Raw genomic sequence first — 16,720 nt, 5'->3', positions numbered from 1 at the left:
CATTTTAAATCATCAGTGTATTAATAATATTCATTTGTGCCAGTAATGATTAATAATAGGGTATTATATGAGAAATAGGCCTGTTCTTTTCACTGTGCTTTCTTTGATGGATGAGTGACTATTTTTAACAAGGAACATGTAAGACACTTAGGTTTGGCAGTTTGGCCAAAGTGGAGCTGTAGCCATATTTCCATTTAACTTGGCAGCTTTTACATTTTGCATTTAGCAAATGCAATTCCTATATAAACTAATGCACAGGCATGGTCATAGTTCTTCTTTTATCAAACCTAATCTAATGTAATGTGTGTTTGGCACAGATTAGAATTACAACACAGCTAAGAATTACAGGAATATTTCAGTATTTTTCAAACTTCAGTTCTACCTGGGCTGATTACCACTGACAGAAATTCTGATGCATTTCTCTATACTGGGAAAAGAACTGAAAACCAGTTTCTGTGAAACTTATAATGGAATTTAAGAGCAATTGTTGGGACAGTCAATAACCTTCTGTTCTTTTATCAGTACAGAGAAATGTGTCAAAACTTCTGTCAGTGGTAATCACTGCTAGGCTACAGATGCTTGAAAAAAAAAACACCAGAATATTCCACTAATTCCCTTGAATCTCATGCCTACATTATTGTGTGTAAAAGGCATCTATTCTTACTTTTTTTTTGTATTTTATTCACACACAGGTGCTTGATGTCAGAAAATGACAATGAGGGACTATAGTTGAGTTTTAAACCACCTTTGACTGGTTGCTATTTGTGTGTCTCCCCTCTGTGCCGTGCTTGTACCTTAGATGTGCATGTGTGTGTATTAATGTGTGTATTGTCCTATGTGACATCAGCTGATAGTCGGGCCATCACCACAGGCGTGCTGGTCACTGTGTTCTGCCTGTGTGCTGCTGGCTTGCTCATCTGCTTGAAGAGGAAGACTCTGCTCCAGCTGCTCTTTACTAATAAGAAAAGCACAATTCAGAAGCTCAGGTATGGACAGAAACACGGCAATAGGTCAATAGTGTCATTCTGCAGGAGCTGAGAGTATGCTATAGTGCCTTGCATAATTATCCACAGCCCACATTTGGTAATGTTACAACCTGAATCTGAAAGGGAATTGGGATGTCATGAAACAGTCTCCTCAGTGAAACATGGTGGTGGTAGTATCGTGTTGTGGGGATACGTTTAATCAGTGGGGACTGGGAAACCGGTCAGGGTTGACAGCCAAGGTGGACGAAGCCAAATACAGGGAAATTCTAGAAAAACCTGTCCTAGTCTGCAGGAGACTTGAGACTGGGGAGAAGGTTTGCCTTCCAACAGGACAATGGCTCAAAGCATAGTGCCAAAACTACATTGGTGTGGTTTAAATCCATGAATCTAAATGAGATAGAATAGCCCAGTCAAAGCCCAGACTTTGATCCAATTGAGAATCTGTGGCAAGACTTTAAAATTGCTGTTCGTCAGCGGTTTCTATCCAATCTGCCAGAGCCTGGGCAATTTCACCAAGAGCAATGGGCAAAAATATCAAAATCAAGATGTGCAAAGCTGATAGAGATCCCAGACAACTGACATCTGCAACTGACTTATTGATACATGGTGTAAATCAAATGGTAAAATTCCCAACTCTTAGTCCTTACCAGTTCCAGGTTATAACACTACAAAATGTGCGTGTGGGGGGGGATTCAAGGTGGTTACTCTTATGGATTCTATATTCATTCTCTGTTCTTCTGTAGATCAGTGGGATGGAGGAGAACAGCCAGTCCATCACACTCACAGCCTGTGTACAGAGACTCTCCTCAATGCAAATCCCCATCCAGATCTGCTACCTGTAGGTTGGATAAGGTACTTAACATTAATTCTGGACACACATCCATACACACTTATAAACCAATGCACACAAAGTCCACTTTCATCTCACTGTATTTCTGCATCGCCAGTGGGTTTTTTTGTTTGTTTGTTTTTTTTGGGGGGCGGGGGCCTTCATGAAATTAGTGTGACCATCCAAACTAATTCAGATGAAGCTCATTGTCATAAACAAGATGAAGAGTTTGGTTCCAAAATGCAATAAACACCAAATTTGAAATATTGAAACTCCCGCCACCAAGCCATCAGTAATTATCATATCTTACTTGTACCATATTCAGTTTTTGCCAAAACACAATATCTGCCATTGATTTACACACTGCATTATGGCCTTTCATTCCAAAATGCAACAAGTGCCATCACCAATTTTTCTCAAAACCAGACATATCCATTTGGCCAATCAGAGGCTGTCATTGGTGTGAAGTCTTCTAAGATGCTGCACCCATGAAGTAGGAAATTGCTTCATCACTTCTTGCATTTATTGGACAATTTCATGCTGAATTATGAATCATTTCAATAAAATAATCTAAAAAAAATAACCTATAAAATAAAATAATCTGTCATGAAAGAACACGGTTAAATGCACTTTAAATAGAAAGAGATATGTAACATTTTGGGGGAAAATGCAGTGGCATGGATATGTAGCGACTTGACAAAAAAATAATGACTTGGTTCAATTAAAAGCTGTTAATTAGTTATGGATTTCATTTTTGAAGTTTATCATCATTAAGGAGTTAGTCAATAAATTTTAAAACAGGATACAGTGGTTTTCCTTTTATCACTGACCATAATCAGAAAAAGTGATTTTTTTTCAAAACAATGGAATTGGATATTGGAATTTGGAACCAAACTCTTCATATGCTCTGAAAGTGCATCGTTGATTTATTCTCTAGGTCTTTTCCAAGAAAATGTCTTTAACCTCTACAAAATGCACACCATAATTAAGTAGTACCTCTAGTTCCGTTCACTGTAAATGAGACAGAAACATCATCAAAGGATAGTTTATTTTTATGGCTATAGCACGCTTAAATGGGGATTTCTCTCTGTAAGTGTGAATTGATATGTTTTAAGGAAAAACTGTTGGAGAAATGTGTACTCTAGAGCAGAGTTTATCAACTGGTGTGTTTGCTGACCCACCAACATACTTCGGGAGACCAACTCAAATACTTAAAAAAAAAAAAAACTGCAGCAGAGCTACATATATTGAAAGAAACTGGCTGTAGTTCAGTGACTCTGATTTTCTAAAAATTAACCACTGTGGCTTCTGTAGCAGATCTCTGTTGCTAATGCAATCACATGGATTTATGTAAATTATTTAGCCGAAGGCATCTCATGGGACCATAGACTAGCTACCGGGCTATAGACATTAGAACAGAAAGAAGAGACTTGTCTGACTTTTAAAGACTTTTTTTAATGTCAGTGACTAAAACACAATGTTGAAAGACAAATGGACAGAGAAGAATGTGTGTATTCTCCTTGTGTATCATTTATTCAGTCAGTTTGTCTAGTCAAAAGTGGTAATGTGAAGCATCACTACAAAACCAAGCATAACCACTACAATTTGTCTTATTTATAGCCATAAACTAATCACTGATGGTTAAGTTAATTAGTGTCCCTGTTCAATAGTGTCACTGTTGAATACTCTTGCCCTGGAATGTTTTGATTAAACTGCAACAATATGAGCGTAATTCATGTGTGCCTGGCTGACAGAGAAAATGTCTACAGATTCATTCACACACAAAGCAGAAGTACTCCATGCACATCAAAGTGTTATTGACTGTGGCAAAGGCGAACGCAAAGGTTAAGCATCAGTAAGCGAAGTTCAAATGAACTACACAGTGAGATGACTGTACAGGGCAAAACAGAAAAACTCATGAAGTATAACATTCATCAGATTCTCTCTCTCTCTGTCTTTAGCCCTGTCATCTCAGTGCTGAGCCTCTTCTGCCTCCTCCAACATTCCACACTCACATTCTGCGACGGTTTCCTCATTGCCCTGTTCAGTGCCAACCCCTCCACATCAGCCACCCCATTCCCATTACAATGGGTCTGGGTGTGTCTGCAGGCCTACAAGCTCCGCCCCCTGTTCCTCCCCACAGACCTTTGCCCAGACACACACAGTCTCCTGTGAGAGCATCTCCTTTCTTTACTCTCCCACGACAGCCAGTCTTCATGGCCAATCAGGTGAGTTCTCACATGCACTGAAGCATGAACTTTCTATATTTATATGAAGCACTATAGACACAGCCAATAGCAGATTGAGTTGCCTTTCTGTGACTTGTCATGCATAGGGACTTTAAAATGCTGAAAATGTAGGTAACCATATGTAAATTTTAGCACAAGATTCGTTTGAATTTTTTGAAAGGAATTCACTCCATGGAAAAACCATTGCTTTACGTTATGGTCTAATGTCAGAAGCCTTTATTTGGTCACATGTACACTCAGGCACAGCAAAATTCCTCCTCTGCATTTAACCCATTTAAAGCAGTGAACATATGCATGCACACACAAGTGAGCAATGAGCACAAACACATACCCAGAGCAGTGGGCAGCTATGCTACAGCACCCGGGGATCAGTTAGGGGTTAGGTGCTTTGCCCAAGGGCACTTCAGCCATGATACAGAGGGAGGGATGTCTCAGACAGTTACTGTTTATCCCTATATGCAACTGAAATTTTGAAATTGTATTATAGACCTGAGAATGCATTAATACACCCAGCAGTACTACAGCATATTAAGTCTTTATGGTTATGGGATATATATATAAAATACCGGCGGCACGGTGGTGTAGTGGTTAGCGCTGTCGCCTCACAGCAAGAAGGTCCGGGGTTAGCGCTGTCGCCTCACAGCAAGAAGGTCCGGGTTCGAGCCCCGTGGCCAGTGAGGGCCTTTCTGTGTGGAGTTTGCATGTTCTCCCCGTGTCCGCGTGGGTTTCCTCCGGGTGCTCCGGTTTCCCCCACAGTACAAAGACATGCAGGTTAGGTTAACTGGTGACTCTAAATTGACCATAGGTGTGAATGGTTGTCTGTGTCTATGTGTCAGCCCTGTGATGACCTGGCGACTTGTCCAGGGTATACCCCACCTTTCGCCCGTAGTCAGCTGGGATAGGCTCCAGCTTGCCTGCGACCCTGTAGAACAGGATAAAGCAGCTAGAGATAATGAGATGAGATGAGATATAAAATACCAAAATTAAAAAATAGTCTATTTATATACATTTCTCTCTTTATCTAGCCACAACAATAGCTTCAGTAGTTAATGGTCAGACAGACAACACTGCAAATATTCACAGGCCAGGACTGAGCAAACAGCCAGAATACCATCTTTATATTTAGTACAATCTAGCTGACTAGTTACCTTTATGTACATTATAGCTTTGTTAAAACTCTTTAAAATTACTCAAAGAGACATGGCAAATATTTTCATCTCCATGCATTTTTCAGCCTGTTGCTTTTACATGAATTGAAGGTCACCTCTGTTGCATCATCCTTAAACCAGAAAGCAACCTTACAGTACAGTAAAGCTAATCCTCAGATGTTTGAGGCTGACTATGATGTGGCTCTGCATGAGTGTAGGTCTCTAATTGACATGCATGCTGTGTTATGAGGTACGCACACTGTATTTCACAGCCATAAATGCATAGCCAGCCTCCAAGGCTCCCCTGGGTGAAGAATGCAAATGTAATGTGTGGGAGCTGTAGACAAGAGGTGAAAAATTTCTGAGTGGCTTTAGTAGGGCTTTTGAAAAAAAATATCAAAACAGGATGAATTGGTTAAAGGCATAGATAAAACCATCTATGGGAACAGACATGGATTAGAATCAGGAACACGGAAATTTCTCCTCAAATACTGACAGCTGTTGATGTAGAAAGCCAAACTCAGACCAAAATATGAGCAGATGGTGAAATAAGAATAATAGGGGATAATAGTGCATAATAATGAGATTCCATGGGCATGTGTTTGTGAAGGTCCATGGTATGAACCAGAAGATGAACACAAAGTGGGAAATAAAGAATTTGGTGTTTTCATTTTTTTGTTATGTCCTAAATTGCATACATATGGTCATAGCCTGAATCTCACATTTAAGAACAACCATCTCTGAGTTTGAACAGTTTTTACCCATGAGCTGTGCTGCTGCGGCACTTCAGTCTCTCCTACTGATTCTCTGAGCACGCGCTTATTGAGACTTAAATCAGCGTGAGCGGTTCAGAGAGCGACGCCATGACAGAAGGGCTAAAGTGACTCTCTTAAGTGCTCAGTATGTGTGGGAAACAGAGACCAGCACTGTCCAAAGGACATTCATCCCAACTCAAATTATCCTGCTGACGCAGTAACCACTGCCCACCCCATGGGGCCTCTACTTTTTTTAAGTAAAAATCAAACAAGCAGCATGAGCCGTAGAGGTACTAGGCTGATAGCCAGGCTGAGGTTTCATATATTCCTGGATTTAATATTGTTCCAAAGACTTCAGAGACTGTGCAGAGATAGTTTTGTAGTTATATCAGCAAGGGCTTTCTAGTAGGTTCCCAGAAATGGCAATGAGTTTAAGATTCATTGCAGAATTGACTTGTAAGTACTGGTCAGTGTGTGACTGTGTTAGTATCGAATATCTCACTCTTGCCTTAAAGTAAATTATTAAAAGACATCTCAAGGGATATAAAGAAAGCATCTTCCCCAAGACTGTGTGTGTGTGTGTGTGTGTGTGTGTGTGTGTGTTGGGTGACTGCTCTGTATCTGACTCTGCTTTTCTGTATTGAAACAATAGTCATAATAATATGCCTTCAGGTTTATCTCATAAAAAAAATTACACACTCCAGAATTCTGCTCTCTGTGCTTTTCAAGTAATGTCTTATCTATATTTGTTTGTCACTTATTTTAGTAAACAGTATTATTCTTCTACACAGTCATATCACCATACTAACACACTTCTTTAAGAGTATGCCCTAAAACTCATCAGCAAAGCTACTGGGCCAGTATTGATCTTGTGACAATCATATGGTTAGCATGAGTACAAAATCACTTGTGTAAGCAATGATGCGAGCACATTTACTAACTTTACACCCTTGAGTGCCAATGCTGGTTGATCAAGTCACCATTTACTGTGAGAGTCCCAAAATGGGATAATTTCTTAAGCATTGCTACAAATTGGCCTCACAGCCCAACACACATGAGTAACCGCTCCCATAATGCTATGGTGACCTTGCAGTCTCTGGGCAAGAGACCTGCTCAGGCAGGGTTAATATTAATCATGTTCACACACTGGAGAGGCTCAGTGGCTCAGAAAAAGACCTAGGGCACTATTTTCATGATCATAACGCAAGCGTTAAATAAGGAACAAGATCACAGCATTGGTGTGTGAAAGATATATTCTTTGTATTTTTGTGACAAAATGGGTTGCTGTAGAATTAATGTGTGTGCTGATTTCAAATCCAATCAAATATACTTATCGGAGTGTTCAGTGCATTGACATTTTCTTTATAAGATAAAGTACCAGTTAAAAGTTTGGACACACCTACTCATAAGTTTTTCTATTATTTTGAATATATTCTACATTGTAGAACAATACTGAAGACATCAAAATGATTAAATAATATATGGAATAATATGGAATTATGTATTTTTAAAAGTGTTTTTAAAAAGTTTCATATTTTAGATTCTTCAGCGTAGCCAGCGTTTACCTTGATGACGCTTTACACATTATCTTAACCAGCTTCATGAGGTAGTCACTTGGAATGCTTTTCAATTAACAGGTGTGCCTCTTCAAAAGTTAATTAGTGCAATTTCTTACCTTCTTAATGTGTTTGAGATCAAACAGTAAATAGTAAATAATAATAATACAGTAAATAGCCCTATTCCACAACTGTAGTAATCTATATTATTCTATCCACATTCACTGGATATAAGCAATCGCGTGCTCTGATTGGCTCTAGTTCTAGGCTATCAGCTCATATACCGTGAGTAGAGAAGAATAAAATGGCGGCGCGTATCAAGTCACATATATAATTTTATCAAGTACTTAAAAGAAACAGAATTAGCTAAAAGAATATAGTTGTGGGTTGTTGGTTTTTTTTTTCAATATCCCCAGTTCCACACTCCAGCTTAGTTGGTGGCAGTAATGCACATTTAAGTTGGTTTGCCAACCACCAAAAAAACTCTAAAGAAGAAAAACAAAATGGCAGCGCATGTTGCTGAACCAACTGAAGACGAAATATAAACTCTACTCGAAAACAAAACCACAAAAAATACCAAAAAAAAGGGCAGCAAAATATGGAATGAAAGTATTTGATGGTAAGAAAGTATCCTTTTTTATTTTTCAAGAATTATTATTATAGCATTTTTCACAAATTGCTACTGTCATTTCGCCGGTTTGTTGACATACTAAGCGGAAATGATTTTGTCTGATGTTTTGTACAAAATTATTATTTATCGAATTTGCAAAAAATACAAATAAAAATGCTCTGTTTCTCAAAATCCATTGAAGATGGATAGAATAAAATAGTTATTCCACTCAATCTCATCATACATGGCTTATAGCCAACTTGGTGTTATGCGCCTCATCACCTATCAGCTCATGTATGACTCGATTTTGTGGAGTAACTGTTAATTATGTGAAGAACCACTCAACTAAGTAAAGAGAAATGACAGTCCATCATTACTTTAAGACATGAAATATCTTTTAATTAATAAAAATAAAGAAAACAACACTGAATTAGAAGGTGTGTCCAAACAGACAGACAGACAGACAGACAGACAGACAGACAGATAGATAGATAGATAGATATCTAGATAGATAGATAGATAGATAGATAGATAGATAGATAGATAGATAGATAGATAGATAGATAGATAGAAGTGAAATAGATTTCACTTACACTTTTTTAATGGTGGAAATAGCTGGCTTGCAAAACTTTTAATAATAAATGCACTTAGCAGCCAAAATTAAGCTGTTTTTATTTGTTTATATATGAAATTATTTTGTTCATTGTATTTAGTTATAGTTGGGTGGAGTAGCCTTTATACTGAAGCGGAGTTGCATAAATAGTGAACATCAACAAATCTCCAGTACTGTGCAAAAGTCTCAGGCACATGTAAAGAAATGCTGTAGACCAAAAATGGCTTAACTCTTTACCCCTTAAAGCAGTTGCTACAGCCACCCTTGTATATGTATACTGTTCACCCTTAGAACATATTTACAAGAAAAAAAGTCTAAAGACAAGGTTTTGACAAGGTTTTAGACAAGGCACCATATGTCGTCATTATGGGATATACACAGGGTCGTCATATGTCGTCATTAAGGGGTAAAGAGTTAAAAATAATGAAATTAAATTTTCAAAATTTAAAAAAATACTACAAATAGCAGGGGCGGCACGGTGGTGTAGTGGTTAGCGCTGTCGCCTCACAGCAAGAAGGTCCGGGTTCAAGCCCCGTGGCCGGCGAGGGCCTTTCTGTGCGGAGTTTGCATGTTGTCTGCGTGGGTTTCCCCCACAGTCCAAAGACATGCAGGTTAGGTTAACTGGTGACTCTAACTTGACCGTAGGTATGAATGGTTGTCTGTGTCTATGTGTCAGCCCTGTGATGACCTGGCGACTTGTCCAGGATGTACCCCGCCTTTTGCCCGTAGTCAGCTGGGATAGGCTCCAGCTTGCCTGCGACCCTGTAGAAGGATAAAGCGGCTAGAGATAATGAGATGAGACTATAAATAGCAGTAAGCCATAATACATGGCACAAACTCAGTATTTGGTGTGAGATGACCCTTTGCTTTAAAAAAAAATAGTAGTCTCAGCTAATGAGTGCAGTTTTATAAGGAAATGAGCTGTAGGTTTTACTGAGCATCTTACAGAACCAGCCACAGTTCTCCTGGACACTTTGACGGTCACACTTGCTTCTTATTTTTGCAGCAAAACCCAGCAGCCTTCATTATGTTTTCTTTTTTAATCTGAAAAGTGCTCTCTTATGTAATATGCTGCTCAGATACAAACATTTTGGTTTTTTTCTGTAACATGTAATTTTGTGCTGGAAAACGAACATTTGGACTCTAAAATGTTTTTGTACTGACACAGTAATGTTGAAGGCATAAAGTAGAAATCTATAACAAAGTTTGTAGGAAGAAAAATAGGGTGCCTAAGACTTTTGCCCAGTACTGTAAGTTGCAAAAAAAAAAAAAGGTGGGGGACAATGCAGGAAAATAAGTTTTTGAGATTTGTTTTAAAAGAGTTTGTGTTAAGATGGACTTTTACCCAGCTGCAACAGAAGTGCAATTTTAGACAAATGTAAATTTGAAAACACCAGTGTGACAGCACCTGTAGTGCCTCAGGCACAGGCGCTTTTATCTGTGATTGTGAGAATATCAACTCAGCAAGAACTGGAAACAATGACTGGCTTGTGCCCAACCAAAATAGCAATTCATTAGCGAGCGCACAAAAACAGGCAGAAAAACATCCGATTTTATATGAATGTTTCAGAAATTATAGCACTAATTATATATACTGTACACAAGTCAGCATAAATGAATCTTTCCAAGTCACTATGCAGTTACCTCACCTGTCATCACCTCACCACTGGAATAAATTAGCTGCACGTGATAACTTCTTTATTTAAAATATGTCCCTAAAACTCCTGGTCAAGAAGCAAACACAGCAATTCCAACTTGATTATAATGCACAAGCTGAGGAGTCAGGGTTCCTGTAATATACAGCAACATACCACCATCTAGTGTTTATGTATGCCTTTTTTTCTTTTCAAATGTACTGTTTAAGCTTTAACTGCACTCCAAAACATTATAGGTCATTATTATTTTGTGTTGAACACAGGACCAAGAAAAGCCCAGTCCTCCCCAAAAGCCACTGCCTGCAGACCCCCCAGTGAGAGGCTGCAGATTGGCACGAAGCACATCAGCAGTTGGAGTGCACACATCAGGCACTGGTGCTCTTTCTATTTCAGTCCCAACTGCACCACGGCCTCCGCCTGCTATACCACTGCCAACAAGGTCAGTAAGAAGTTGTCTAGGTTTTTATTTTAAGTCCTTCAGAATATATACTCAAAATTAACAAATGACTTTTTTGGGTTATACTTCAGACCAACACCAAGGCTACCACCATCTCTATATGAACGCTGATACAAGCTCCTGATAAAATCAAAGACGAATTCCACCAGCGAATGGACACTTATTTGCACTATGAAAACTCTAGTGGACCCATTGCACATCCCTGTGGAACTCCTTAGAGTATCTTTGAGAAGGAAGGGAACTGTGCTAACTTCTTGGTGCTGTGCCGCACACATGCTCAGCGTCCTCACTCAGGTACTGTAGAAATGAGATGTATATTTATTGTCAGAAGAACACAATGCACTGTGGTCAACACTTTTTTCTATGGTGGCTGTTATTGTGACCTTTTTACTACATCATTATTGATTTCGAATCAAGAGACTGTTTGCTTTTCTTCAAGTTAGTCTGTACTGGGGCAAAAATCTGTCATGTTCCTGTAAATAAAATATGAATGGGTGTTGTAAAAGTACTAGACCTATGTATGCTCTTCTGTGTGGCATAGAAACTGGAGTCTGAACACAACATACTTGCAGGTTGAAGGTGTTTCATTCAACAGAGATTTCAAACATAAAACTTATTTCTCATGAGGCATATTTTAATGAAAACTTAACTGCAGGTAAAACTTTGACAGACATTTTAGTCACTGTATCAACAAACCTGCAGTATAATGAAAGGTGCATTCTGTAGGATTTAGTGGGATAGTATTCACCATTATGTTTTCATTCGTGTATAATCACCTTTAACTCTAAATCACTGCATTTTCGTAAGCTTAGAATTAGCTTTTCATATGTACATAGGGAGCAGGTCCTCTTCCAAGGAGCCGCCATGTTTCTACAGCAGCCCAGAATGGACAAACCAAACACTGGATCGAGAGAGCACATTTCACTTTCACGTATTTACAAGTGGCAGTTTGAATCCAATGCTAGAAGAAAGATGAAGAAAAAAAAGAAGAGGCTATCGTACCAATCAAAAGTTTGGACACACCTACTCGTTCATAGCTTTTTCTGTATTTTGACTATTTTCTACATTGTAGAACAATACTGGTGGCATAGTGGTTAGCACTGTCGCCTCACAGCAAGAAGGTTCTGGGTTCGAGCCCAGTGGCCGATGGGGGCCTTTCTGTTTGGAGTTTGCATGTTCTCCTCGTGTCTGCGTGGGTTTCCTCCAGGTGCTCCAGTTTCCTCCACAGTCCAAAGACATGCAGGTTAGGTTAATTGGTGGCTCTAAATTGACCGTAGGTGTGAATGTGAGTGTGAATGGTTGTTTTTCTCTATGTGTCAGCCCTGCAATGATCTGGCGACTTGTCCAGGGTGTACCCCGCCTCTCGGCCATAGTCAGCTGGGACAGGCTCCAGCTTGCCCGTGACCCTACACAGGATAAGCAGTTATGGATAACGGATGGATAGAACAATACTGAAGACATCAAAACTATGAAATGGAATCATGTAGCCAGCGTTTACCTTGATGACGCTTTGCACACTATTGGCACTATCTTAACCAGCTTCATGAGGTAGTCACCTGGAATGCTTTTCAATTATCAGGTGTGCCTCTTCAACAGTTAATTAGTGCAATTTCTTGACTTCTTAAAGGTCCCATGGCATGAAATTTTCACTTTCTGAGGTTTTTTAATGTTAAAATGAGTTCCTCTGACTTTCTTAAGTCACCCCAGTGGCTAGAAATTTCATAATGTGTAAACCAAACTATGCCCAACATTTGAGAATGGCGCATCAAAACGGCGCGTTGATAAACTCTTCCCTTTACTACGTCAGCAAGGGAGATGATCCCCACGCCCCCCCTCTGGATTCCCACCCACTGTATGAATTGCCCGCCCAGTTGTAGTGAGGAGACCATAGAGGGAGGACACAACATGGCATCACCTAAGCGAGCGAAACATGGAAATTGCGCTGTACATGGATGTGACAACACAGAAAAGAGTCTGTTTTTACTGCCGACGGGAGAGCCCCTGAAGACGCAGTGGCTTAATTTTATTTACTTCAATAATACGCCGTCGAGTCTACCTAAGACGGTGTATGTTTGTCGGAAGCATTTTCCTGAGGAATGTTTCCACAACTTGGGACAGTACAGGGCAGGTTTTGCACATCAACTGTCACTGAAGCCTGGGTCCGTACCAAGCATCCCTGCCGCATCAGCCACAAACAGCGAACAAGTAAGTGTATAACTGTTAAGTCGTTTTGCCGTGTTTTAAAATCGGTGCCACGTTAGCCTTGCAATGGCTACATTAGCTGTGCAGCTAAACGCTTCCTGCAGTTAGCCAGGTACTCTGCGCTACAAAACCAAAAAGCATGCAGCATGCTCTGTTAAACTGAGTTTAGTCTGGAAATTGACTGTAACTTATGAGCTTATGTTTTGCCGTGTTTTAATATCGGTGTGTTAGCCTTGCAATGGCTACATTAGCTGTGCAGCTAACCACTTCCTGCAGTTAGCCAGGTACTCTGCGCTACAAAACCAAAAAGCATGCAGCATGCTCTGTTATAATAGCCAATCAAAACAGTTTTTACAAAGACACCCACATTCTTTTTTTTAAGTCACTCATTCATTTTATTTGTTTGTTTGTTCAGTAAAAACCCAAACATTTGTTGAATTTATTTTATTTTATAATACGCCGTCGAGTCTACCTAAGACGGTGTATGTTTGTCGGAAGCATTTTCCGTGTTTGCCGTGTTTTAATATCGGTGTGTTAGCCTTGCAATGGCTACATTAGCTGTGCAGCTAACCACTTCCTGCAGTTAGCCAGGTACTCTGCGCTACAAAACCAAAAAGCATGCAGCATGCTCTGTTATAATAGCCAATCAAAACAGTTTTTACAAAGACACCCACATTCTTTTTTTTAAGTCACTCATTCATTTTATTTGTTTGTTTGTTCAGTAAAAACCCAAACATTTGTTGAATTTATTTTATTTTATAATACGCCGTCAAGTCTACCTAAGACGGTGTATGTTTGTCGGAAGCATTTTCCTGATGAATGTTTCCACAACTTGGGACAGTACAGGGCAGGTTTTGCACATCAACTGTCACTGAAGCCTGGGTCCGTACCAAGCATCCCTGCCGAAGAATTTATTTTATTTGCTCGCGTCGCACCTTAATGACGTCAGCGCACGGTATTTTTCCCTTCGCGGTTTGTTCCTTCTCTCTCGCCATAGTAAGACACCCACATCCGCTTGTTCTGACCCACTGGAGGTAGCATCACAGTGCTGTTAGCCAATCAGAGGTAACATATTTACATGTCATGAATATTAATGATAAGACCCGCCCCCACCCTCTACCCTTCCCCGCCTCCTGCTTCTCATTAGCAAAACGACGCACTGGGAAAAGCGCTGAAATGGGGCTTTCTCCCAGGAGGCTATATCTACGTGCTGAGGGTTCATTTCGAGAAAGGCTGCGGATATAACATCCGGAAACCTCCACGAACCCATTTAAAGCATCAACAAACCACCATGCCATGGGACCTTTAATGCATTTGAACTAAGTAAATAGTAAATAATAAAAATGCAGTAAATAGCCCTCTTCCACAACTGTAGTAATCCATATTATGTCAAGAATTGCTCAGCTAAGTAAAGAGAAACGACATCCATCATTACTTTAAGACATGAAGTGTCTTTTAATTAATAAAAATAGAGAAAAAACATCGAATTCGAAGGCGTGTCCAAACTTTTGACTGGTACTGTAAATGTCAGTGAAGTTGTCCTCTTGCTTGTGTTTTGGTGGTTCCGATAAAATATAATGCTCTCAGTTTAAGCCTGTTTGAAGTAAAGTTTAATTCCTGTACATGTACACATAAAATGTACACATAAAGCCCAAGCAAACACCAGCCTACCAACCACATTCCAGGCTTTTAGTTTTCAGAACAAAATCATAAAATGTTCAAAGGTGATCAGTGTTGTTTTATTTTAGTTATATATGACAAAATTATCAAAAACCCACCTAAAATGATTGAAATGTTGATTAGCCTAACAGTCACTACGATAAATCGAAAGTGTGGCCATGCATGCACTGCCACTAGGATGAAACTACTGGTGTAAAACTGTGGTTCTGCAAATAGATATCATTGCATCTGATGGCCACTGTGACTTTTTATACATGCTTGGAAAGGGAGGGGTGAAGGAGGGGTATTCAGTTGGTTGCAATCTCCAACCTCTCCACTAGATGGCAATAAATCCTACATAGTGCACCTTTAACTACTTGTGGTGGGTTTCCCAAAAGCCTCTTCACGCTAAGATCATCTTAACTAGAAGAGAAAGTATTCATTGTGTTGCTCACTCTACCATTTAACAATGATCTTTGTGCTAGGATGCTTTTGGGAAACTCAACATTGGTTGTTATAGATACAATAAGAAGGAATGATAAATAAAAACATACAGAAACAATTAAAAGGTTATGTTAGTTTGTTCGGTTTCGTTTTCAGCTGTGAAGCTGGCTAATGCTGACTGAATGCTGTAGTACTTCTGTTGATGTCCCACCAAAACATTATTTAAATGGAAGTGGGTCAACAAGTACAAATTTTTTTCCTGTCCTATATGATTAACCTATACTGATTCAAGAAAGACTGGCACCAGTCACAGCTAGTCTTTTTAGGCAACAGGACTTTTTAATTACAAGCTGGTTTATTATTCACTATGATAATTCATAAATCTTACTGGAATCTTTAGTACTGTTAACTTCACTGCTGATAGACTCAGTGCTGTATTGAAATGCATTTAACTTTGTCACATTTTCACAAAAAAATAAAAACGTGTGTGTGTGTGTGTTTGCTTGTTTTCTGTGTAAGAGCCCATGGTACTTTTTTGTCAGCCTGTAGATCGCATGAAAGAAGCCATTTCTTTGCCATGTAGATATTTCATTTGTTTCACTCATGTCATTGTTTTATACATCACAAGCAAATCAGTGTTGAAGATGTGAAATTACAAGTGAACTTGAATTGTAATTGTGTCTAGGGTTATTCAAAGATTGAAAGAAAAAAGTAAATAAAAAAGACTTTACTTTCCATCACTGAGTTATGTTTGTGTGTGCTGTGTAAACTGTTGTTTAATGACCCAGCCAAAGAAATCGAATCACATGAAACCAAAAGAATTATTTTTATCTACAATATTTCTAATTGTGTTCATCCTACTTAATCTAAGCAATAAACCATGATGGGAAGTCCTGTTTTACAAAAATCATCAGTGACAGGGGATTATGTTTTCTTATAACAACAGCACACCATGAAGTGTCTTATTTTAATTATTTACAAGCACAACACTTTTTTTTGTATGGAGTTACATTTAATGTTGTGTATATCCATAAAACAAGTTAGTTCATGTTCTCACTTACTTAATTGCCTTTTTTCTTCTAAAAAAAGAAAGAAATGAAGAAACCACAAAACCCTACTTCCAAATAAATATTTTCAGTCTTTACAGCTTTTCTTCTCTCCAGTACTGACACTGGAGACTCTTTACCAAAAATAAGTAAATAAATAAATAAAAGCCCTAAAACAGAAAACATAACCATTTCATCTGTTTTATTGTTTTATAATCCATTTATGTGGGGATCTGTCATACAAGTCCTAGTGTAAGTTAGTGTAGAAATGATAATACATGAGACCAAGTGCATTAATATAAACCTCTCCATTGTCTTTCAGATGGCACTCCTGTCAGAGGTGCTGTTAAATTATTCAACACGTTTATTTAGTTTTATCTTTATTTAGTGTTTTGTTTACTTTTATATAGAGGTATCAAAATGGTTCATTGGATATCAAAGAAAAAAAATACTTAATTTCATCTCATCGTATAACAAACAGAAAATACTGGAATTGGGTTTGGGGGTACAT

The 16,720-nt window shown here is 38.9% G+C and overlaps 1 protein-coding gene across 1 annotated transcript in view; it reads left to right on the top strand.

Moving 5' to 3' along the window:
* Nucleotides 1-15,844, top strand: part of LOC132894337 (disintegrin and metalloproteinase domain-containing protein 12-like) — a 234,502-nt gene extending 218,658 nt beyond the window's left edge. Inside the window, exons 19-23 of the mRNA XM_060934018.1 lie at nt 848-986; nt 1,730-1,838; nt 3,777-4,043; nt 10,665-10,840; nt 10,930-15,844. Of these exons, the coding sequence (XP_060790001.1) occupies nt 848-986; nt 1,730-1,838; nt 3,777-4,043; nt 10,665-10,840; nt 10,930-10,969 (731 nt within the window). The 3' untranslated portion in view covers nt 10,970-15,844. The remainder of the gene's footprint in view (nt 1-847; nt 987-1,729; nt 1,839-3,776; nt 4,044-10,664; nt 10,841-10,929) is intronic.
* The last annotated feature ends 876 nt before the right edge of the window (nt 15,845-16,720 follow it).

Source organism: Neoarius graeffei, chromosome 11 (assembly GCF_027579695.1).
Source record: "Neoarius graeffei isolate fNeoGra1 chromosome 11, fNeoGra1.pri, whole genome shotgun sequence".
In the NCBI taxonomy this organism is placed as follows: domain Eukaryota; kingdom Metazoa; phylum Chordata; class Actinopteri; order Siluriformes; family Ariidae; genus Neoarius; species Neoarius graeffei.
The sequence above is the reverse complement of the archived record's forward strand: the minus strand, read 5'-3'. Positions and strand labels throughout refer to the sequence as shown.